The sequence below is a fragment of the Oncorhynchus mykiss genome, chromosome 8, assembly GCF_013265735.2.
Source record: "Oncorhynchus mykiss isolate Arlee chromosome 8, USDA_OmykA_1.1, whole genome shotgun sequence".
Classification (NCBI taxonomy): domain Eukaryota; kingdom Metazoa; phylum Chordata; class Actinopteri; order Salmoniformes; family Salmonidae; genus Oncorhynchus; species Oncorhynchus mykiss.
This window is the reverse complement of record NC_048572.1, coordinates 15,813,750-15,838,831: the sequence shown is the minus strand read 5'-3', so window position 1 is coordinate 15,838,831 and position 25,082 is coordinate 15,813,750. Positions and strand designations below refer to the sequence as shown.

The 25,082-nt window shown below is 45.3% G+C and overlaps 1 protein-coding gene across 5 annotated transcripts in view; it reads left to right on the top strand.

Moving 5' to 3' along the window:
* LOC110529474 (filamin-A-interacting protein 1) overlaps nt 1–25,082 on the top strand; it is a 29,864-nt gene extending 4,782 nt beyond the window's left edge. For 2 of the 5 annotated variants that reach the window (XM_036984862.1, XM_021611655.2), the window contains exons 2-6: nt 8,245–8,523; nt 9,771–9,947; nt 10,230–10,408; nt 19,002–21,819; nt 22,863–25,082. In XM_036984862.1, coding sequence (XP_036840757.1) covers nt 8,245–8,523; nt 9,771–9,947; nt 10,230–10,408; nt 19,002–21,819; nt 22,863–23,063 — 3,654 coding nt within the window. In that variant the 3' untranslated portion in view covers nt 23,064–25,082. Of the gene's footprint in view, nt 1–8,244; nt 8,524–8,916; nt 9,065–9,770; nt 9,948–10,229; nt 10,409–17,963; nt 18,524–19,001; nt 21,820–22,081; nt 22,147–22,862 lie in introns of those variants that run through there. The other 3 variants (XM_036984863.1, XM_036984864.1, XM_036984865.1) reach the window with 3 other exon arrangements.

The window sequence follows — 25,082 nt, the reverse complement described above, 5'->3', positions numbered from 1 at the left end:
ACACAGTCTATAACTTTGGTCTCAGCTTTGTCTGTCTGAACCCATGGAGACAGTTTTCCTTCTTGTACAGAGTTTCACAGAGTTTTGTTTAACCACCCTGGTCTGGACCCTCAGTCACCCGGGACCCCACCTGACCTTTGGTCACAAGGTTGTCTTGGTCCTGGGATGGTAGGAGACTTCAGGAAGTGACTGCTTTCCACTGCATTTACAGAGAGTTGTGACATCAAAAAGACAGAGTGACCTCCTCTTGAACCTATAAACTCTCAGTGATATGCGTCTCACAGAGGGAGACTGAATAATAATATGCTGTAGCTAATCAGTCTACCCCAGAGGTGACCAAGGTTTTAAATGTACAGAATCTCTGCACAGAGTCATGGGGGTTCCATTCGAGCTGTGTTCTCATTAGAAGTGATTTATCGTAACTTTGTTTTAGTTTTGATAGCTTTATTTGGATTGTTCCCTCCCCCTAACCCCAGCTGGCAGTGGTACTTACTGACAGTGGCAGCTGAACTCATGAATACAACATGGTGCAAAGCAGACTCCCAGAGAGAGCTCACTCAATCATATGATAAACAAAGTGCAAAGCTGTGTGAAGTTCTGATGTTGAACACAGCTCTCTCTACTGTGTACCCCACACAGGGTTGTCAAGACGACCACAACATAATATTTAGCTTTTGGAAATGGGGTGAAATCTACTCAGCATATTATCACCATTATTATTCTCAGAGGAGTATAGCTATGGCAAGTGTATGGTCAGTTACGCCTCTAACTTTGGTTACGCTGCTTTTTCTCCCCTTCACTCCGAGTTACTGTACAGCAGCAGGATTGGATTTTAGGTCTTCAAAATAAAGTCTCTCCACAATCAATGTACCTCTTCCAATATTTAGTCACATTGGGGGTCTTCAGTCACATGCATGGCTTAATATAATTCAATTTCAAAGGCATTTTTTGAATAGCTACAAATTCAAGTGGGGAGGATTTGGACAGCTGCCAGCACCTGTCTGTCATGCCTATTCCCGCTCCCCCTCTTCAGTGCTTGATGTCGCCGGTCTACTAACCACCGTTCAGGGACCATCATTACGTGCACCTGCTCCCCATCATTAAGCACACCTGGACTTGGGACGAACTGAAAGCAGTTATATCCTACCAACGGGACATTAAAAACTGTAATATCTTATGTTTCACCGAGTCGTGGCTGAACGACGACATTAAGAACATACAGCTGGCGGGTTATAAACTCCATCGATAGGACAGAACAGCAGCCTCTGTTAAGACATGGGGCAGGGGCCTATGCATATATGCAAACAACAGCTGGTGCACAACATCTAAGGAAGTCTCGAGGTTTTGCCCGCCTGAGGCAGAGTATCTCATGATAAGCTGTAGACCACACTTTCTACCAAGAGAGTTTTCATCTGTATTTTTTGAAGCTGTTTACATACCACCACAGACTGAGGCTAGCACTAAGACAACAATCAATGAGCTATATTCCGCCATAAGCTAAAAGAAAACGCTCACCCAGAGGCGGTGCTCCTAGTAGCCGGGGACATTAACGCAGGGAAACTTAAATCCGTTTTACCAAATGTCTACCAGCATGTTAAATATGCAACCAGAGTGAAAAAACTCTGGATCACTTTTACTCCACACACATTGACGCATACAAAGCTCTCCCTCGCCCTCCATTTGGCAAATCGGACCATAATTCTATCCTCCTGATTCCTGCTTACAAGCTAAAATTAAATCAGGAAGCACCAGTGACTCAGTCTATAAAAAAGTGGTCAGATGAAGCAGATGCTAAACTACAGGACTGCTTTGCTAGCACAGACTGGAATATGTTCCGGGATTCTACCGATGGCATTGAGGAGTACACCACATCAGTCACTGGCTTTATCAACAAGTGCATCAAGGACGTTGTCCCCACAGTGACTGTACATACATACCCCAGAAGCCAGAAGCCATGGATTACAGACAACATTCCCACTGAGCTAAAGGGTTGAGCTGCCACTTTCAAGGAGAAGAACTCTAACCCAGAAGCTTATAAGAAATCCTGCTATGCCCTATGACGAACCATCAAACAGGCAAAGCATCAATACAGGACTAAGATCGAATCGTACTACACCGGCTCTGACGCTTGTTGGATGTGGCAGGGCTTGCAAGCTATTACAGACTACAAAAGGGAAGCACATCCGAGAGCTGCCTAGTGACACAAGCCTACCAGACTCGCTTTGAAGCAAGTAACACTGAAACATGCCGGAGAGCATCAGCTGTTCCGGACGACTGTGTGATCACGCTCTCCGCAGCCGATGTGAGTAAGACCTTCAAACAAGTCAACATTCCAAAGGCTGCAGGGCCAGACGGATTACCAGGACGTGTACTCCGAGCATGCGCTGACCAATTGGCAAGTGTCTTCACTGACATTTTCAACCTCTCCCTGTCTGAGTCTGTAATACCAATACCATGTTTCAAGCAGACCACCATAGTTCCTGTTCCCAAGAACACTAAAGTAACCTGCCTAAATGACTACCAACCCGTAGCACTCACGTCTATAGCCATGAAATGCTTTCTAAATCTGGTCATCCTCACATCAACACCATTATCCCAGAAACCCTAGACCCACTCCAATTTGCATACCGCCCCAACCCTCCACACTGCCCTTTCACACCTGGACAAAAGGAACACCTATGTTAGAATGCTATTCATTGACTACAGCTCAGCGTTCAACACCATAGTGCCCTCAAAGCTCATCACTAAGCTAAGGACCCTGGGACTAAACACATCCCTCTGCAAATGGATCCTGGACTTCAAGACAAAGGAGATGATTGTGGACTACAGGAAAAGGAGGACCGTCCCCATTCTCATCGACAGGGCTGTAGTGGAGCAGGTTGAGAGCTTCAAGTTCCTTGGCGTCCACATCCCCAACAAACTAATATGGTCCAAGCACACCAAGACAAGCATGAAGAGGGCACGACAAAACCTATTCCCCCTCAGGAGACTGAAAAGATTTGGCATGGGTCCTCAGATCCTCAAAAAGGTTTTAAAGCTGCACCATTGAGGGCATCCTTATGGGTTGCATCACTCCCTGGTATGGCAACTGCTTGGCCTTTGACCGCAAGGCACTACAGAGGGTAGTGCATACGGCCCAGTACATCACGAGGCCAAGCTTCCTGCCATCTAGGACCACTATACCAGGCGGTGCAGAGGAAGGCCCTAAAAATTGTCAAAGACTCCAGCCACCCTAGTCATAGACTGTTCTCTCTGCTACCGCACGGCAAGCGGTACCAGAGAGCCAAGTCTAGGTCCAAGAGGCTCCTAAATAGCTTCTACCCACAAGCCATAAGACTCCTGAACAGCTAATGAAATGGCTACCCAGACTATTTGCATTGCCCCCTTCAAAAAACTCAGCTTCTGCACCTGCTTCCTAAATCAAGTGTGTACGTTACACTGTTAGTACCTAGTTTTACATGGACTAAGTTGGCTGGTCTGGGTGACCGTCCACAAGTAGCCAAGATTGCACCAGATACTGCATCAAATCTTACACTGTAACAATACCGCAGAGGAGGCTGGTGGAAGGAGCTGTAGGAGGACGGGCTCATTGTAATGGCTGGATTGGAATAAATGGTGGTTTCCATATATTTGATACCGTGCCATTTATTCCATTCCAGCCATTACAATGAGCCTGTCCTCCTATAGCTCCTCCCGACCAGCCTCCTCTACTATACAGGAACTAAATTAGCCAAAGCATAGATTTCAAATGAGTTGTCTGACAACAGGACTGCCTTGAACCAAACCGCCAACTGCCTTGGCCCACACCGCCAGTCTGTTTCCCAGATTAGCTGCACTGTCCACATGCCCATGGAGGAGTGCGAGTGCGAGAGAAGCCCGGAAGTGCTATCATTATCCACCATTTGTTTCTATGAATAGCAGGGGTCTTTGAATATTAGACGATGTAGCATAAATCTTGAAAAATGTGTGCAGAGAATCATAGGAGCGAATTAGTGAGTTAGCAATTGTGTGATCATATGAGCACTGCAGCCCAGTCTGACAAGCAGCAGCGAAGATTTATTTACAATTGGTGGCTGGTGTGTGTGAGACCTACAGCTGTGGAGTAGAAGTATTGTCATCTGTTTAGAATGCTGATGGCTTATAAAGTGATAGTCTTTTGGAGTTTCCCCTTCTGGGTCCCACTGCACAAGTGGAGGGATGGGGTCCACTATAAATACTTACAGAGAACTTCACCAGCAGACAGCTGTGCATGCCGCCCAGCCCAAGGTCCAGCTCACAAATAGGGGTCTTGCCCTTACTTACCTCCCTCTTTTCATGGGCAGAGAATTCACATACAAATGTAGGATCTTAATTTGAGCCAGTTTGCTACAGCAGGAAAATAATCCTGCAATTATAATGTGGATTATAATTCATGGACATTTTTGTAGGGGTTAAGGGGAAATCAAGTCTGAAATTTCAAAGGGAAAATGACAAAAATGCCTTTTTAAACCTCAAATACACCACAAGTTTAAAATAGAAGTTTTCATAAAACAGGATGATCAAATTAAGATCCTCCTACATCTGTAGGTCACATCCCAAATGGCACCCTATTACCAATGGGCCCTGGTCAAAAGTTGTGCACTATGTAGGGAATAGGGTGCCATTTGGGACAGATATAATGGTACGCTGTACCATGAGCGTAAGTGTAAATTGGGGACACCAGCCTGGCATGATCACATCCCTATAAGTGGAATACAAGTTGTGACCAACAGCAAATAGTAGTTTTATTTTCTGTTTTAACTTCACTGTTATTGAAGGATGGGCATGAGACAGAGGAGAACATGTACGTTGTAGTGGGTGACTTCATATGGTTTGAAGCAACTTCTGAATAACATCGTAAATATTACCACCCTTTCCCCAGAGCCTGTTCAAGATATTCGATACAGAACCCCAATGCAATATTCTACCTGCTGTCACCCACAGCTTGTCTTAGCTTTATTTTCTTTCCACATTTCTTCATTTTGGTTCAAATCAAACTGACGCTCCATGACTGTACCTGCGAGAACGCTTGGCATCTCCCCTGAAACAACGACTATTAACGCCCAGCTCTAAAGTAGCTGCTACTATTTTGCTGACAAGATTCTCTCAGTCTGAGTCACACACTTCTTTCATCCGAGACTGTGCAAACTTGGGGATGAATTGGCCTAATCGTGTTCTTTCCCTGAGCACCCTCACCGCAGATTATGGATCCCCTGTGTCTGTGTCTGCTGTCTGGGCTATTGTGTTGATGATGTGTCATCATCATCCTCCCTGGCATTGTCCCAAAGCACAACTCCCGATATGAGAGTTGATCATTTTGATTCAAACATAACTTTTCATCTATTTATCTTCCATATTCAATAAAAATTGCCCAACTGTTATGAGTATATTGCGTGATCCACCTCTGATACACAGAGATAATGATGCTTCTGAAGCTGACTCATTCCTTACACTCTAAATACAGAGACACAACAAACACGCTGGTCGGATCAATGTCCAAACAAGGCCAGCCAGGCCAGGCCCACTGTAGCCTAGCTCCCTGGTGTGAGATGATGGAAAGCCTGTCTCTGGCTCTCTAGATTGTAGGACAATGGAAACAATGGATCTGACTTGGCTGGCACAGTTGGGGGCCAAGAGCGCTTGGCCAGGAAATGTCCTCGTTTCTCTTTTATTATAAGTGCAGAGTGTCCAAGCAGCAGTAAAGGCAGTAACTAACCCACTACATATACTGTAGTTATAATTACAGTAACCTTGTCCCCAGGCTAATTGAGCATAGCGGGGAGGTGTCTGGTGAAAGAGATTAGAGTTACTCATAAATACTGTAAAGTCATGGCAGTCCTGTATTGGTGTGGGTTTATATAGCCTACCATTCAAGGTTACCTGTTTTTTGATGCATTAACATCACGCTGAATATATTAGTTTATCCAGGTTAGAAGAACACAGTTGATATTATAGCTACTTGCCTCATAATATTCATTTGGTTCCAGATGTTGTTAAAAGTCCCCATGAGAACATTCTTCTAGACCATTCTCACTCACTAGGTTGGGTCCCACACCTAATCACAATCAAGAACAGCAATTTAAGAAACAGAAAAGGGGAGCAGTATGAAATGCTATGCACTCTGGGAGTTCAGCAGGAATGACACGGAGCATCACTTAGAGGTGAGAGAGAGTATGTGAGATCACAGAGGAAATACTGTGAATATGCTGCATTTCTGCTATTGATTAATAGTCTTGAGGTCATACTTAAAACGTGGCTGAGATTACATGAATTACATTTGTTCTCTTGTACAAGCTTTTTTACTGGCCCCATTCTGGGCAGTAGTGGAGCTGGTCAAGAGCTTCAAGTTCCTTGGTGTCCATATCACTAAGGATCTATCATGGTCCACACACACCAACACAGTCATGAAGAGGGCACGACAACGCCTCTTCCCCCTCAGGAGGCTAAAAAGATTTGGCATGGGCCCTCAGAACCTCAAAGTTCTACAGATACACCACTGAGAGCTTCTTGACTAGCTGCATCACCGCTTGGTATGGAAACTGCTTGGCATCGGACCACAGAGGGTAGTGTTTAAGGCCCAGTACATCACTGGGGCTGAGCTCCCTGCCATCCAGGACCTCTATACCAGTCAGAGAAAGGCCCTCTCTGTCTCGCTCTCGCTCCCTCTCTGTCTCGCTCTCGCTCCGTCTCGCTCTCGCTCCGTCTCGCTCTGTCTCGCTCTCTCTCCGTCTCTCTCGCTCCCTCTCCGTCTCTCTCCGTCTCTCTCGCTCCCTCTCCGTCTCTCTCGCTCCCTCTCCGTCTCGCTCTCTCTCCGTCTCGCTCTCGCTCCCTCTCCGTCTCGCTCTCGCTCCCTCTCCATCTCTCTCTCGCTCCCTCTCCCTCGCTCCCTCTCCCTCGCTCTCTCTCCCTCGCTCTCTCTCTGTCTCTCTCGCTCCCTCTCCCTCGCTCTCTCTCCGTCTCTCTCGCTCCCTCTCCGTCTCTCTCGCTCCCTCTCCGTCTCTCTCGCTCCCTCTCCGTCTCTCTCGCTCCCTCTCCGTCTCTCTCGCTCCCTCTCTGTTTCCCTCTCGTTCCGTCTTGCTCTCGTTCCGTCTCGCTCTTGTTCCGTCTCGCTCTCGTTCCGTCTCAGTCTGTCTCGCTCTCGCTCCCTCTCAGTCTCGCTCTCTCTCCCTCTCAGTCTCGCTCCCTCTCAGTCTCACTCCCTCTCGCTGTCTCGCTCTCGCTGTCTCGCTCTTGCTCCCTCTCGCTGTCTCGCTCTCTCTCCCTCTCGCTGTCTCGCTCTCTCTCCGTCGCTCTCTCCCTGTCTCTCGCTCCCTCTCCGTCTCTCTCGCTCTCGCTCCATCTCTCTCTCGCTCCGTCTCGCTCCCGTTCCGTCTCGCTCTCTCTCAGTCTCGCTCTCGCTCCCTCTCAGTCTCGTTCTCGCTCCCTCTCAGTCTCGCTCTCTCTCTCTCGCTCCCGCTGTCTCGCTCTCTCTCAGTCTCGCTCTCGCTCAGTCTCGCTCTCGCTCCCTCTCAGTCTCGCTCCCTCTCAGTCTCGCTCTCGCTCCCTCTCGCTCCCTCGCTCTCGCTGTCTCGCTCTCGCTCCCTCTCGCTGTCTCGCTCTCTCTCCGTCGCTCTCTCCCCGTCTCTCTCCGTCGCTCTCTCCCCGTCTCTCTCCGTCTCCCTCTCCGTCTCTCACTCCGTTTCGCTCCCTCTCCGTCTCTCGCTCTCTCCCTCTCTCTCGCTCTCTCCCTCTCCCTCTCCGTCTCTCTCGCTCTCTCCCTCTCCGTCTCTCTCGCTCCCTCTCCATCTCTTTCGCTCCCTCTCCGTCTCTCTCTCTCTCGCACTCCCTCTTCGTCTCTCTCGCTCCCTCTTCTATTGTACTGTACTAAACTCTACTTTACTGAACTATAATCTACTATACTGAACTCTACTGTACTGTTCTGAACTATACTGTTCTCTGCTCTGATGTCAAAACTTGCGAAACTTAAGGAGAATGACACTAATATGCATAATTATGCATTTCATGTGTAATACAGATCAGGGCCCCATGATGTAATTCCGTTACCACTATTCCATTACCGGGTGTAAATCCACTTCACTTACTGTAATTCAATAACCATAAGAGAGGAGTTATATGGTTTGTTAAAATTTGATATCAATTGTTTTTGCTTGGCATACATTTTAAAGTAAAAAAAACAGAGACAAAGTGCAATTCCCTGTCGTCCCTGTCGTCCGTTTTCCCCTGAAGGTGAGAATGCGGTCCAGGAGCAGCACAGCCATGGAGGGCCCAGATGACAGACAGATAAACCGGGTTACCCACCCCACCAAAGCCTTCACCAAAGAGGAGGAGGAGAACACACTAGAGAAACAGAAAGAGGGAAAGATCCAGACAGTGGAGCCTGGAAAGGTGAAAAGGCCCCAAAGAACCCCAGAAAGCAGCAGAGGACAACAGAATGCAGCATGGGTGACGGACCTCTCTAAGGAGGACTTTCTCCGTCTGCTGGGGGTCATGGAGGGGGAGGTGCAGGTGAGAGATTAGCCACTAACACTGTGCTGCTGTGTGCTAGCTACTGTAACTTCTAACATGACTGTGTCCCAAATGGCGCCCTACTCCCTTGATAGTGCTCTGGTAAAAAATATTTTAAAAAGTAGTGCACTATATAGGGAATAGGGTACCATTTGGAATGCAATCAGAGTTTCTTCACACTGTGCTGCTGTGTGCTAACTGCTAACATTGTGGTCAGTGGTTTTGGTTATATTTGGCAGGTGGTAACATCTCAGTGTCAATCTTGACATGTTAGTGTAACCAGGAGTCATCCTACTGACTCACTGCTGGGGAGTCAACCTCAGTGTCAGTGGCCATGAACTCTGGTCCCTTCCAACCCTGCCCCACTCTGCAGATCCCGATGAGCAAGAAGCAGAGACCACTAGGGGCTGTCCAGTGTTAAGCCTGCTGCTTAAAGAGTTCCATTTAGAGTTCCACTTCTAAACAAACCTCCAGGGAGAGAGGGCTGCTGCTGCTGTCACTTCTATCCTCAACCCTCGCTCCATCCAGCTGATTTGTTTAGGTGTGTTGATGACTTTCCAAAGTTGCAACTTGGGGTAAACAACATGCCCTCCTACTACACCGTATGTTGAAATGTAACCCTGAACATGTTGAAATCCAACATGCTCTGAATGTCTGATCAACACTGAAGAATGGTTCATACTATCTAAATGACTAATGATAGTACAGTGGTGTGACGATAAAGAAGGGTATTGTTGTATAACTGGCACATCATATAGTGAACTACTTTTGGCCTCTGGTCAAAAGTTGTGCACTACATAGGGAATAGGGTGCCATTTGAGAAACAGCCTGTGTTATGAAAATTGCATTTGAATGAAAGGAGACACTCAGGGGTCTGACTAGAACAGCGCCACCCTGTGGGGAGAGTTAAGATCACAGTGCTGGAACAAACACCATAAAATCGACTGTTTATTTTCAATAGTTGCCCCACCCTGTGGTCATGTCATTATGATGATCATACTTCCAAATAATTGTATATGGTTTCTCCTGGATATTCTCCAACCATTCTGACAGCTCATAAACCACTTAAAAAAACAAAAACCTCATTCTCTAATCACAATAACAAAGCCACATCTGTCAGTTTGAAGTGGTTTTATTGTCATCTAGAATAAAGAATATCAAAGTAAAAAGAAGGTTATTGTCTTTGTCTCTCTGTTTAAATGGTTCTTAGGTGACCTAACGTGTCCCCCTGCTCCTCGTGTCTGTAGGCCAGAGAGGATATCATCCACATGCTGAAGTCAGAGCGTACCCAACCCGAAGCCCTGGAGGCCCATTACGGCTCAGCTGCCCCAATCAAACCCCTCCAGGCCCTGCAGAGAGACAGCCTACTGACCAACAACACTTCAACGCTAGGGGACGACGTCTACCAGATGCCCATGCAAGAGGTAAGGCAGTGCCACGATAGAAATGTATATCAAAATATAGAATATAGATGAAATGTAGCTAGCCATTAGCTGTGCTAATAAACAAGTAAATGTTTAATGAATATATTGGATAGATACCAGTGTATAAATGAGTCAGACAAATGTCTCCCTTTTCCACTTCTAAACAATTATGGGCCCTGGTATGGGCACTGGTCAAAAGTAGTGCATTCATTTGGTATTAGGGTGCCATTTGGGACTAAACCATGGTGGTTGTCATTGAAGACCCTCTAATATGTTGATCAGTTGGACCGGCTGGAGGACAAGCATCGCGAGACTTATAGGCGTATGCTGGAGCAGCTGCTGCTAGCTGAGAAGTGTCACCGCCGCACAGTTAACGAGCTGGACAATGAGAAACGCAAACACACCGACTTCATGAACAAGAGTGATGAGTTCACCAACCTACTGGAACAGGAGAGGGAGAGGTGAGGGGAAGTGTGTGTGAGTGTGAGTGAGATTTGCCTGTTCCGATCTCATTCCATGCGAGTACGTACATCATGTTTACTACAGAATTAGTTGTGTGTCACGGGGATGTTGAGAAACAGGACATGATGAGGGATGAAAGAGAAATCAATCTCGGCCATGGTGGGAGAGGGTTGGCGTCACTATCACACCGTCACACACCACAGCCCTCTGCTCTGATGCCATGCTACAGCTCTTCTCTGCCTCTCTCTCTCACACACACACACACACACACACACACACACACACACACACACACACACACACGTTTGTTTTCCTATCCTTGTGGGGACCAAACATTTGATTCCCATACCAAATTCTATTTTCCCTAACCCTAAACCTAACTTAACTTTAATCCCAAACCTAACCCTTAACACCTAATTCTAACCCATTTCTAACCCTAAACTATAAATCTAAAATAGTTGTTGTTCCTTGTGTGGAACGGCGAAATATCCCAACTTGTCAGAATTTTCCTTGCCTTGCTAGGACTTCTGGTCCCCACATAGATAGTAAAACCCAAAAAACACACACAGTCCCCATCAAGCAGGTCTGCCAAAGCAATACCGGACAAAGACCGAGGGACAAAGCTGTACATGAGACAGAGGCAGCTTCGATGAGCCCTGACGTAGTGTGTAAAGACACCCGAGCAAGTGAACCCCTCAAAGGGCTGAAAAGAGGCCCTAAGGGGTCCTGCAAGGCCCTGTTGATGAGGGCGAAGTCAATGCTCAATAGAGTGATGAATAGACTCAACCAATAAAGAAAATGACACACCAGGACCAGGCAGTGCCACGCTCTCCAACCCTGTTCCTGGAGAACTACCCTCCTGTAGGTTTTCACTCCAACCCTGTTCCTGGAGAACTACCCTCCTGTAGGTTTTCACTCCAACCCTGTTCCTGGAGAGCTACTCTCCTGTAGGTTTGCACTCCAACCCTGCTCCTGGAGAGCTACCCTCCTGTAGGTTTGCACTCCAACCCTGCTCCTGGAGAGCTACTCTCCTGTAGGTTTTCACTCCAACCCCCGTTGTAACTAATCTGATTCTCCAGGAACAGGGTTGGAGAGCTACTCTCCTGTAGGTTCACTCCAACCCCCGTTGTAACTAATCTAATTCTCCAGGAACAGGGTTGGAGAGCTACCCTCCTGTAGATTTTCACTCCAACCCTGTTCCTGGAGAGCTACCCTCCTGTAGGTTCACTCCAACCCCAGTTGTAACTAATCTGATTATCCAGGAACGGGGTTGGAGAGCTACTCTCCTGTAGGTTTTCACTCCAACCCCAGTTGTAACTAATCTGATTCTCCAGGAACAGGGTTGGAGAGCTACTCTCCTGTAAGTTTTCACTCCAACCCCAGTTGTAACTAATCTGATTCTCCAGGAACAGGGTTGGAGAGCACTGACGTAACCATTGTCAATGAACACACCATATAGAAGAGGTGCTGACATAGTGAAATACATGTTGCTATAGCTATGATTCACAGTATTATGGCAATATTACTTAGATGACTTTTCTAATGGCATTGCTGTTATATTAATAACACACCCATTTACCTTTATTATTAACAAGCTGTCATTTCCCATCAAATACACTTATCCTACTGTGAGACCAACTATGTTTTTGGCTATGGCTTTAAAGTAACTGTCCAGTGAAAATCTCACTTTTAAAAGTTCATATTCTGTTAACCCTCCTGTTGACCCATCCTATACTCGTATTTGTGGCCAAAGTATAAATTGTTTTTTTTTTTTTTGTTTTTTTTAAACAGAAAACTTGTATCTGAAAAAAACTGTTTAAAAAAATACTTGCTATTTCCTCATGGAGGATGATGCCATCCTAAGCTGGCCAATCAGCGGTCTACTCGCATTAATATTTTTTATGACTGGTATACGCCAACACCATTCTGTTATTGGGGTACGCCCACACCATTCCAACACAGAAGAGCTGATTTTTAACATGCTTAATTACCATTTTCTGTAAGGAAAACTATTTCACCCATATGGTAATTATAGGTCATATTCATAGAAATCTGGAAACACTGGACAGTTACTTTAAAACAAGAAGATGTCGATGAGATTTAAAAAAAAATACAATACCAGCATGATGCTCCAAAGCGGTATTTATGAGGCTCATAACAGAGGTGGAATCCAGATGTCAATCTAATCTGGCCCCCAGTAAAGTGCCTCAGTGGTACCCTGTTCCGTATGTAGTGCACTACTTTTGATCAGGGCCTATAGGGCTCCGGTTAAAGGTAGTGCACTGTGTAAGGAATATGGTACCATTTGGGATGTAGACTTAAAGACCTGCAAGTCAGGACAGAACCACTGACATCATCACCTATGTAAAAAGGGGAATTTGGGATACCTAGTCAGTTGCACAACTGAATGCATTAAACTAAAAACAGTAATCTGAGTAATGTGATAAGACCCAGAGCAGGGATCTGTCTATCTGATAATGCATGGTCATGAATGGCCCCTCACCATCAGAACACTACAGTGCTACTCCAGGTGTAAAACACTCCCCAATGGAAAGAACTCATGCCTCACTGAACCGTTTAACCACAACATGAAAATATGGTAGTGTTTTGACAGTGGATTGCATGCTTATTGACCAGTGGGCTTATGTAAGGAACTGATGGTTGGCTGTTCCTATTTGAGGAACAAATTGTGTTGTATATGTCTTCTTCTATGAGAAAAAAGCTGCCCTGCGTTTCCAAATAAACGCTGTGTACACAAATAATTTCAGTCAATTATAATTTTCTATAATGAATGACCTTAATTATTTAATTGCCTCTTGTTCATATGTTTTTAACACGTTGTTCGTTATATTTCCGTACATGCAAATACATACATGCTCCTTCAGTAGTGCACTGGCTTCTCACCAGTCTTCTCACGAAAGCATGTGAAGCGTCCGAACGGTTTTGGACGTACCCCTCTCTGGAAAGATGAGAATCTTATGAGCACAATCTGCTCTACAACCCCCACAAGTGCCACGAGACTCGTCTGAAAGTAACCCCGGTAGAGGGCCGAAAAATATATGGGAGGGACTAGGGCATTTCCACGTAAAAGGGGGTCTTTTTTTTACCCCCCTTTCCCCCCCCCCCCCCAATTTCGTGGTATTCAATTGTTAGTAGTTACTATCTTGTCTCATCGCTACAACTCCTATACGGGCTCGGGAGAGGCGAAGGTTGAAAGTCATGCATCCTCCGAAACACAACCCAACCAGCCGCACTGCTTCTTAACACAACGCGCATCCAACCCGGAAGCCAGCCGCACCAATGTGGCGGAGGAAACACCGTGCACCTGGCGAACTGGTTAGCGTGCACTGCGCCCGGCCCGCCACAGGAGTCGCTAGTGCACGATGAGACAAGGATATCCCTACCAGCCAAACCCTCCCTAACCCGGACGACGCTAGGCCAATTGTGCGTCGCCCCATGGACCTCCCGGTCGCGGCCGGATGCGACAGAGCCTGGGCTCGAATCCAGAGTCTCTGGTGGCACAGCTAGCACTGCACCACCCGGGAGGCCCTAAGGTATACATATTTTTTGAGGGCTCATTAAATCTCTCAGATATTTCACTTCAAAACTTACTTCCTTTTGATTACATTTTTAATATCCGTTTTTGCATGTATGAATCGGTTATTAAAAGGCTTTTCTATGGGCTAATAAGTGTTCGATCAAATAATATATACCTGTAGTTTTTATTTCTGCAGGGTTTCTAAAAATTGAAAATCAAATAGCTAAATTATCATTGGTATGACCATCTTAAAACAATTCCATATGTTAGCTGAGTAGAAACCCAGCCTCGGGCCCTTAGACTCTAAGTGGATACAATAGGCATTTCTTTAGTAAAAAAACAGGTGCTGCTGATAATACTGCAATCGTCGTTGAGGCAGAGGACATGTATATGTAGTCGATGTATCTGATGCTGTCTGGCCAAAAAGATTATGGCATGTCATACTACATATAGGGCTCCATATAGTAAGACAGAGGGGGCGCTGTTTCGCTTGCTTGGATGCTGTCTTCGGTGAGAACATGCAACAATTGCAAAGGAGTTACAGTTCACATAAAGAAATCAGTCAATTGAAATAAATAAATGAGGCCCTAATCGATGGATTTCACATGACTGGGAATACAGATATGCATTGGTTGGTCCCAGATACCTTAACAAAATGAGGTGATGTCGGCAGATGAACAGCACAACAATGGCCTTCAGGATCTCATCACAGTATCTCATTCAAAAGTGCATTCAAATTAACATAGATAAAATGCAGTTATGGTATGGGCAATTGTGCCCATACCATAACCCCACAGCCACCATGGTGTACTCTGTTCACAACGTTGATTCAGTGTAGTTTCAGTCACTTGCTGATTAAAGGACATTTTTTTAAGTGATTTGTTTGACAATCAGATGAAAACATCATGACTGTTTGTGTTCATGGCACGTTAAAAGGTAATTATTAATTTTTTTTACAGTTAAATGACATGTCTTTACTATAAATCCTGAGGGGTCCTCAGACTGGCCTCTGCCTGGGGCCTCCAAATCACTAAGTCCACCACTGCAGTGGTGAGATGTTTCTATCTCTGTTTGTGAGAAATAGACAAGAGGATGTTACCCACACTGCCAGACAGTAAATGCCAGACACCGACGCTTCCCGGCATACACTGTGTTTTTCAGACATACAGCCCCGCGTCCAGAATGGCACCCTATTCGCTACATAATGCACAAATTTTGACCAGAGCCTTATGGGCCCTAGTTAAAAGTAGTGCACTATGTAAGGAACAAGGTGCTATTTGGGACACATCCAGTCTTTCCATGGACCCAATACACATCTGCATAGTCAGGTAGGGCTTCACATTACTTAATCATTTTGAGGAATGCCCTTGAAATCCTAGTACCCCACCTGTGCTCTACCTGAGAACTGCCTTGTTTTTCTGAGTTGAGGACATGTAGAGTGGTTGGTTCAGTGAACTAGTGAACAAATTCACAGAGATTTCACGGTCTGTTGGACGTAGCGCGGAGAAGACAGCCCATGACTTCAGAGTCTAATTACCTTGTTGAAAACAGCCAACATGCTAGCAGACACCCATAGACTTCCAGTCACTGTGCTTACGCTAGTTAGCATTGGCCCACGAAACTATGTCAAACTTCCTTCATACTGGACATAAAAGTGTTATCCACAAGTTGATTTGACTTAGTTAAAGGGCCTCAAAATCCCAAAGTATTCCTTTAAACAGGCTGATAACAACAAGCTGACCAACAACCATACATTTAGTTAAAGCCTTTAGCTAGGTTTATATGAGTGGAGTCTTAGAGGGAGTGTTAAATATATGACATGTTTAAATAATACATTTGAGGGGTTTTATATTCCTATTTGGTTTGAGTGGGTCACATTTAGCAACATGGGAAATGACAGACTAGTGACTTCTGCACAATTCAAATGCATGACAATGATTATACCCGTCAACCCCCACCCCTCACCGATGACCCTTACCCTCCGCGCCTCCCCCGTCAACCCCCAACCCTCCCCGATGACCCTTCCCCTCCGCGCCTCCCCCATCAACCCCCTCCCCCGATCTCTCAGCACCGTGTGAAAACACATTCCTCCCAGCTGCAGTCATCTCAGACATTCACTCACTGTAGGTGATGTCATAGACTGGACAACCCTGAGCACCTGTGAAAGGATGCAGGTCAGTGCACACACAGAGACACGTTGAGAGACATCTGCTCCACTCTGGTGGAACCTCTACCACCACTCCTTTTCTATCAGGTCTTCTGTCAGTAGTTATTCTTACAAGAAGATAGATATATTTTCCCTACATTAAAATATAGTGATATGGCCGTCTCTGTTTTCCAAATGTGTTACTTTAAACTGAAACAAAAAAATCAGACAAGATGATACTCTCCCAGAGGAAAACATTCTCCCTGAGTAGAGGGATTTTTTTCAAATGTGACTTCTTCCTTTCTGTTCAAAGTTTTTTTTTTTTTATAGTAATCATTATATTAATTGGTGTGTCATTATTTTCGTCTCTCCTGTGTGCTTGGCTTTGGCCACAGACATGTGGTATGGGAGGTTTGGACCTTCTCTGCTAGACGTCACTGATAGGCCTCTGTCAACAGAATTCCTATGAATAGCCCTGACCACCAGGAAACACACTGGTCATCTGATAAAGGATGTATTCATAATGCCATGAAACACTACCATCAACACTGAGAATGGTGGAATCCAGGAGGTATCTTGTAGCACAACAATATTAGTCATAAGTAGTGCACTATAAAGGGAATATGGTGCCATTTGGAACTCAAACGTGGTCTCCTCAGTAAGATTTTCTGCATACCTTGAAGTAGCCTTGTTGTATAATTCCTCTCTCATGAAATGCAGTGGTAGCTAATGGTAAATATTTGTGGTGAGTCATGCAACAGTTAATTCCTCTATTTCCCTTAATCTGGAGCCTTTTCTCCTCGACAGCTGCCAGGCAGATTGTGTTGAAGGCCACCCTGGACCTCGTGACGCAGGTTTTAGGATTCATATGACGAGTGACATCGTCTGTGTGGTATTTGCATGATTCCATTTTAACAAGACTCCAAGTGTTGCTCCTCAACCAGGAACTGTAGTGTGGGTGAAAGATCCTGTATGTGCTTAATGGTGAGAGCATTGCAGTGCTGCAAATGTCTGCAACCTTCCTGCGACAGACTAGCGTTCTAGGGGTGTATTTATTCATTAAGCTTCCTTACAGTACAGAAACAAGAGCTTGGCCCATATGGCAGGAGTCTTTCTGGTCTACTTTTATCCCACCTTGGGATTCGGCATCTATTAATTACACTGTGTACTATGGATGTAGTAGTAGCATCCTACACAGATAGACATTTTGATTTTGTTCTACCACTTTGCTTCCCTTTGCATTCAAGGGACAGAAGATAATGAACTAGAGGGTCTGGCACTAGTGTTACATTGTTCTCCCCGAAACAAAACTTTCCCCTTGTTTCTATGGAAACACGGTTGGCCGCAAGAAGGAGAAGAGACAATTGGGTCAGGCAAGACACCAGCTAGTATATGAGAAGTAAAGTGATACTAAGTTAGTAGTGTCTTTCCACCTCTGGTCTAAAAGGCTGCTGCAAATCTACTGTATTTCTCACAAATACAATTCCCCCTCTCTGTTGGAGGAGAGAGAAAGAAAAGAAAGAGGGGAACAGGAAAGATAGTGTGAAAAGCCTCCCCCTGGCTTGAACTCCTCCTCTGTGGCCAAACAAGGGCAGCACCATTCTGTGCCATGAATGGGAGGAGGGATGACATCACCACCCGCAAGTGGAGCAGGGCTAGTTTTACACAACATTCACCTTTCATTGTCCATTGATGACATGTTTGGAATGTGATGGCTAAGTCCCTGTGGAGTGGGGGCCCTCTCATGACCCTGTGAGAGAGAGCCGCTGCCTGCCTGCATACAGCTCAGCTCCTGCACTATCCAAAACACACTAGGCATGGACCTACCTGCTATGCATCCCTCCTGACTAGCAGTCGGTAAGTCTGATAGCTTAAGCTGTTGAAACTTTGAGAAAACAGCGAAATCTGGCTGCGATCATTGTTGTTAGAACGGCTCCTGGTGGATTTGGGTAATGTGCCATGCAGGGAGAATGTTTGTAATACAAAGTAACAGGCTTCAACCAAGGACAATGATGTGCAGGACTCACTCCTGATTATAATGTGTTTCTAGTGTGTCTACCATATGGATGGGGACCTGTTGCAGTCAGCAGACTCTCTCTATAGCACTTGGACAGAGAGACTCCCGCAGAGATTAGTTAAACATCTACTAACATTATTCCGTTAAGGTTCACTCGGTGGCCCTAGGTTGGCAGTGTGCCACATTAAGGACACTGGTTGTGTTTTTACAGTTTAGCTAGCATATCTCTGATGTTGTGGTCCTTTGCTCTGTGTGAAGGGCAGGGTTACCCCTGTTGAGGAGAATCACATGAGGGTTCAGGCTTCTAATCTGCCCTCCTGTTGTTCCCTCTCCTATCATTCCTTTGCCATCTCTTCTGCTTGCCTGCCTCCCATTCCAGCTCCCACCACTGCCCACGGGACTCTGGGCTGGGGGTAAGGAACTCATTTTGAGTCTGGTCAGGCTCCTCTACTCTGGGAACTACAGAGATGTGCAAGTGCACACTAACAGGGCAATCTATACAGTGTAGTTCACTTCAGTGTCTCACATGCTACCTATCGCAAATAAATGTTTGAAATGTTAGTAACTTTGGAGATTTGTGAGAAATGTTGAGTTAGAATACTTTTTCATTCATTCTGTTAATGCCTTTATTTTTTTTACTATTTGTACTTTACAAACTCATAGGTTCAATAAGTGCTATGTAGCAGTAGGTAACTACAGTGTTCCTGTACACTGTTCCTGTGGGTGTAATTACAATGTAGTAGATTCACAGTGTCTTAATATAGAAGGGGATCAATCATTATTACATCAGGAGCAACATCTGAAAATCTCAAATAGAGAATTTCAATTTCAATCACACTTCATATCTCTCTCACTTCCTCTTCTCTGTCACATTCTCTCTCCCTCTCCCAGATTAAAGGAGTTGCTGGAGCAGGATAAGGTGTACCAGGCTTGTAAAGACAAGGATCAGAGCAGGAGGCTAGAGAAGGTCCGTGAGGAGCTGGTCAAACTCAAGTCCTTTGTCCTGATGCTGGTGGACGAGCGGCAGCTCCACATCGAGCAGATCGACCAGCAGAGCCAGAAGGTCCAGGACCTCAGCAGCGAGCTCCAGGAGAGAGAACAGCGACTGGTCGCTGTCAGCGGCAACGCCAAGGAGGACAGCCAGAAGGTCCTCAAACTCGAGGCGGAGCTAGAGTGCAAAGCCACCAAGTTCACCCAGGAGCGTGAGGAGATGACTGCCAAGCTGGCCAACCAGGAGTCCCAGAGCCGCCAGCTCCGCCTGAAGCTGGCAAGCCTGGCCCACAGGATCGAGGAGCTGGAGGAAAGCAACAAGGCACTGCAGAAGTCAGAGGAAGACCTCCTAGAGCTGAGGGACAAGATCAGCAAGGGGGGGTGTGGGAACTCCAGCCTCATGGCGGAGCTGGAGACACTGCGCAAGAGAGTCCTGGAGATGGAGGGCAAGGATGAGGAGATCACCAAGACAGAGAGCCAAGCCAGGGAGCTGAGGAAGAGGCTACAAGACGAGGAGACCACTGGCCGGGAGCTGAGGCTGGAGGTGGAAAAATTGCAAAAGAGAATGGGGGAGCTGGAGAAACTGGAGAGAACTTTCAACATGAACAAATCAGAGTGTGCAACACTTCATGTTAACATAGTAAGAGAGAAAGGACTGGCAAATGACTTAGCTGGTGAGCTGGGCATAGTTAAAAACCGTATGAAAGAACTGGAGAACTCTGAATCGAGACTTGAGAAAGCAGAGATGGGCCTAAAGGATGACCTGATGAAGCTGAAGTCATTTACAGTGATACTAGTGGATGAGAGGAAGAACATGACTGAGAGAATTAAACAGGAGGAGCTAAAGAGCGATGATTTAAATAAGATGTTCAAAACTGAGCAGGGTAAGGTTATGGAAGTCACAGAAAAGTTGATTGAGGAGAGCAAAAAGTTCCTCAGACTGAAATCAGAAATGGAGGTAAAAGTAACGTCTCTTACTAATGAGAAAGATGAACTGAAAACGAAACTCGCAAGTGAAGAGGAAAAGTGCAGGGATCTTAGCTTCAAGGTCGACGTGATGAAAAAACAAATGAAGGGGCTAGAGGAGGCAGAAAGAGAATCATTCAAAAGCAGAGCTAATAAGGACAAAATATCCCTAGCTGAGCACAACAAAGTCAATGAGCTAACGCAGGAAATCGAAAGACTCAAAAACCGCCTAAAACAGCTAGAGGTGGTGGAAGGTGACCTGATGAAGACAGAGGACGAGTACGAATTACTGGAGAAGAAGTTCCGAACGGAGCACGACAAGGCCAATGTTCTCGCTCAGCTGCTGGATGAGATGAAGAGTCAGACCGCCATGAACAAGGCCATAGAGAAGGGAGAGGCGGTGAGCCAGGAGGCTGAGTTAAGGATGTGCTGCAAAATAGAAGAGGCCAGAACCAGAGACCTGCAGGCAGATGTTCAGGCCCTCAAAGAGAAGATCCACGAGCTGATGAACAAGGAGGACCAGCTCTCCCAGCTGCAGGTAGACTACTCCCTCCTCCAGCAGAGGTTCCTGGAGGAGGACGACAAGAAGAAGAGCCTGGGCCAGGATGTGGTCAACCTCACCAAAGAGCTGGAGGTCACCAAGCGCTACAGCCGCGCCCTGCGTCCCAGTATGAATGGGAGGAGGATAGTAGATGTCCCAGTCACCTCCACCGCAGTGCAGACAGACGTAGTGGTCAATGAGCCTGTTGAGGAGGACACACCTGCAGTGTTCATCAGGAAATCTGTCCTGGAGGAGAACCATATTATGAGCAACCTGAGGCAGAGGGGTCTAAAGAAGCCTGCAACCGTGCTGGAGCGCTACCCCCCTGCAGCCACTGATCTGGGCCTGAGAAAATCTTGGATACCTTGGATGAAAAAGAATGATGCAGTGACGATCACTCAGACCACCCCAGAGAAGACCCTATCCCCTCAGGTTAATGGGGACTCTTCCGCTCGTCCACCCGAGCTGACCATGTCCCAAAAGCCAGGCCAGCCGCTGCACATCCGAGTGACCCCCGATCACGAGAAAAGCACTGCCTCCTTGAAGATCACTGGCCCTCGTGCTGAGGACTTCTTCTCCAGCACCACCATCATCCCCACCCTGGGCCTTCAGAGGCCCCGCATCACCATTGTTCCCAAGCCCACCGCCGTGTCCTCAAAGAGCAAGCCAGGTGAGGGCATGATGGGTGGGCCTGAGCGGTGCAAGTCTCCAGTCACCATCACCACCATCTCCAGGGCCAAGTCCCCAGACAGGAATAAGGGCTCCTCCTACTCAGACTCGAACAGACCTCTCTCTCCTGTCTCCATCATCACAGTGAACACCACTCCAGTGGCCTTTGCCTCCACATCCCCTGAGCCCCATGACATGAGCACCATGGGCCGGGCTGTGTTCAAGGTGACCCCAGAGACGCCTGTCCGAAACTACAACTCCAATGCCAGTATCATCACCACCACAGAGGACAACAAGATCCACATCCATCTGGGAGCTCAGTTCAAGAGGCCATCACACCGCAGCAGTAGCAGCCCCACGGTGACAGCAAGGCCCCTTAGTGTGAGCACAGAGAGCAAGGAGGCACCCACAGGTACGGTGCTGCGCTCCCCATGTCAAACCAACAACACCACCATGCCTGGGAAGACTACGCCAAGCAAATTGACCAGCAGCATCACCATCACCCCCATCACCTCTGCCCTCTCCAGGCCAACTCAGTCTGTGGTGAGTATTCAAATTCTAGTATATTTACATAAGCCCTCTATCGCTCTCTCTCTCTGTCACATTATATGATGATTTGAACAAGGACTGTCTCCCTAATAGAGGCTTTTTATTGCACAATTTAGAAATTGATTGGTTGTAGTCATTTACAGATGGTAGGCTAAGTACATTCTATTCCATTATTAGTAACAAAGTATATGTTCAATTATGTGACTTTCTTTTCAGATAAAACAATCTAAATGATATCCAATCTTCTATATTTCAGTTGCTTCTTAAATGTTTCAAAATGATATCAGGCGGGGTCTGCTCCCTAGATAGCACTGTTTCCAGGTATACCAAAAATAAATACACTTCTTATATTACGTGTTACTGTACCAATACTAACACTGGAATGAATTGAGATGCATATCCCCAACATAAACAGGCCACTCTTAAAGGGCCTTGTTTTGACACACCAGTTTCTACTGGCACAAACTGACATGTTCCTTCCTTTTAACCCAAAACAGACCAGTGATGACCAATTTGGATGTTTGACTACTAAAGTGGGCTGACCTGCACATCAGCAATAAGACCAGCTTACTGTAGTGTATAATATCTTATCCCAAGTTCTGTTAATGGGATGCTAGCTTTGAAATGCACTTTCCTAATGCTGTGAAGTGTGAGGTGAGCTATGGTAACATTGTGGCATTTCATACAGCTAGATTTAAAAGAAGCTCTTTATGGATGGAAGCTTTTTGAAAGATCAGAAATGCAACACTTCAATTATATTGCAATTCTAATGAAAACCAATATCCAAGATGGCCAACTTTTGTCATCCCTCTTGAATCGGTGTGAATGTATTTCTTTCATTTACATGTAATTCTGCAACACTTGTTTTAACAATGATAAAATTCACAGCAACAAGTATATAGCTTGCCAGCTTGAATTTAGTTCCACCAAATGTACACAAAGTTGTTCTTGTTGCTATTGTGCTTGTCTATGATAACAAAACTTGAAAAAAACTTTTCTGTCTGTGCTTTTGTCTTACTTTGTGTGATTCCTTTCAGCCCGGGGCGGATGTGCAGTCATCTCGGGCCACGGCCACACGAATCCCTATGCCAAAAGGTATGAAAACAGGCAAGGCAGTTGTGACAGGCGTTTCCACTGTGACACGGATAGAGTCGCGAGCCGAGAGCCAGTCTATGAAAATTGAACTGAAGAGGTCAACAGTCTGCAGCTCTACCTCCTCAGGGGGAGGGAAGTGCTGAGGGCCACATGCTGCCCCCACTATCTATCTATGGACTCATAGTCCCCCATGATTAAATTCTGACCAGTCTGTTGCCAGCCAAAAACAGATAGAATAGGATACTGTAACCGGAGTTGGATTTCATCTGCTCACAGAAACACAGAGAATAGTGCTATCAGAAACACAGTCATGTCTCTTTTCTCCATTTCAAACATTGGGGCAGCACATTGAAATGAGATTGTATTGTAGTTATGTATGTTTTCCAAAAAGATTTGTATATCCATGTTGATTTCAATCAGGCTGTGTGGCACGTTGACCAGAATGCATTTCCATGCATGTTTTAATCTGACCAGAATGCAATGCTTTTTGTTTTGATTGACACAATGTTATTAGTCCCTCATCAGGCTTGTTGTCACACTGAGAGTTGTTGATATTTTTTGGTTTCATAATTCATGTTGTTAAAGGTCTAATGTAGACATTTATTTATCTAAATATCAAATCATTTCTGGGTAAAAATTAAGTACCTTAGTGTGATTGTTTTCAATTAAAATGGTCAAAAATAAACAAAAATAGCATCTTAGCAAAGGACAATTTCTCAAGCAAGAATTTATGGGAATGGTCAGAGAGGGGAGGGGAAAACTGAAAATTAGCTGTCTTTACAAACAGCTCTTACACCAAAAGTGCATTATCATCATATTCACAGTATTATTTCAACCTCATAGTGTGAAAAAAATATGTATATATAAAAAAAATATATATATATATATATATATATATATATATATATATATATATATATATATATATATATATATAAACACAGAATAATCACATTTTTTACTGCACTGGGCCTTTAATATTTTTGTTTATTTCACCATTTCTTATGGAGGTTTTGGAATACGGTACAGTAGCTCTTATGAATTTCGTGTGTAAAATACTTTTTGATCAGTCATCAACAACACTAATTTGTGCCACATTTAAAAAATATATTTTTCTTTGGAATAAAGTAAGACTGTTTGTTTATATTATTCATGTGGAGGGAGATATTACAATGCAAAATCTTCTTGATGTTCACTAAATAAAGAATTTGGTGAAAGCAGGAGAGTGAGAGTAACAAACAGGAAACCTTCCATGTTTGAGTGTTTTATCCATACTACTCTCATAGAGGACTCATCTTTATATCTGTATCATTACAGCGTCTGTGACAGCATAGGCAGCGCCATCCCGACCCGGTTGTCTACTTTGACTACTGTAAAATAACGCAACGCCTCAAAGGCAATGTCCATGCTAAAACGGGTTCCATCCATGATGAGTCCTCTATCTATCTCTGTGACTGCTCTGTAGAATGACATCTGTAAAATGGCTTACAGCATGTCAGAGAAGACTAAACAAAAATGAACTCTTCATCTGTAATCTTGCATGTCCATAATGTTTTAGGGACAGATTTTAATTTACTGGGTGGGAGGAGATGGAGACTGTAAATCAAATTGAACACCCTTCCCTCTCATTGAATTAACTAAAGATAATGTTTATGACCACAAATAATAACTGTAGCGTCCCTGTGTTTATAAATGTAAATATCAACTTTTCCACTTCAGCATGCTTTTGTGGAACAGTCGATGCCACGCAGGTCTATGGGCCAGAAGGTTGAGGGTTCGCCGACCACCACAGACGAGCTCACTCTCCCTGCATGTTTCATTACACTACAATCAGAGCTGGCTGCAGACAATGATCAGCTAAGGGGAAATCAGATGTTCTACATTTTCATGCCATATTTATAATTATATAAAAAATATGCAACAAATTTTCCATTAACAGATTTCTGTGCCAGTGCATCACACAACCAAGAAATAAAGCATACTGACTTCGGGCACTTCAATATCATGGTTTGTGTTTAAACAACATAATAAATAAACTGTCAATCTCGGGAAACAGAAAATGCATCCCAAACTACATCCCTCTCGACTTTGTAGGCTTACGCAGTATCGAAGGTGTGGTTTGACAATCTCAGAATGTCATTAAACTTTTTTCTGTTTTGTAA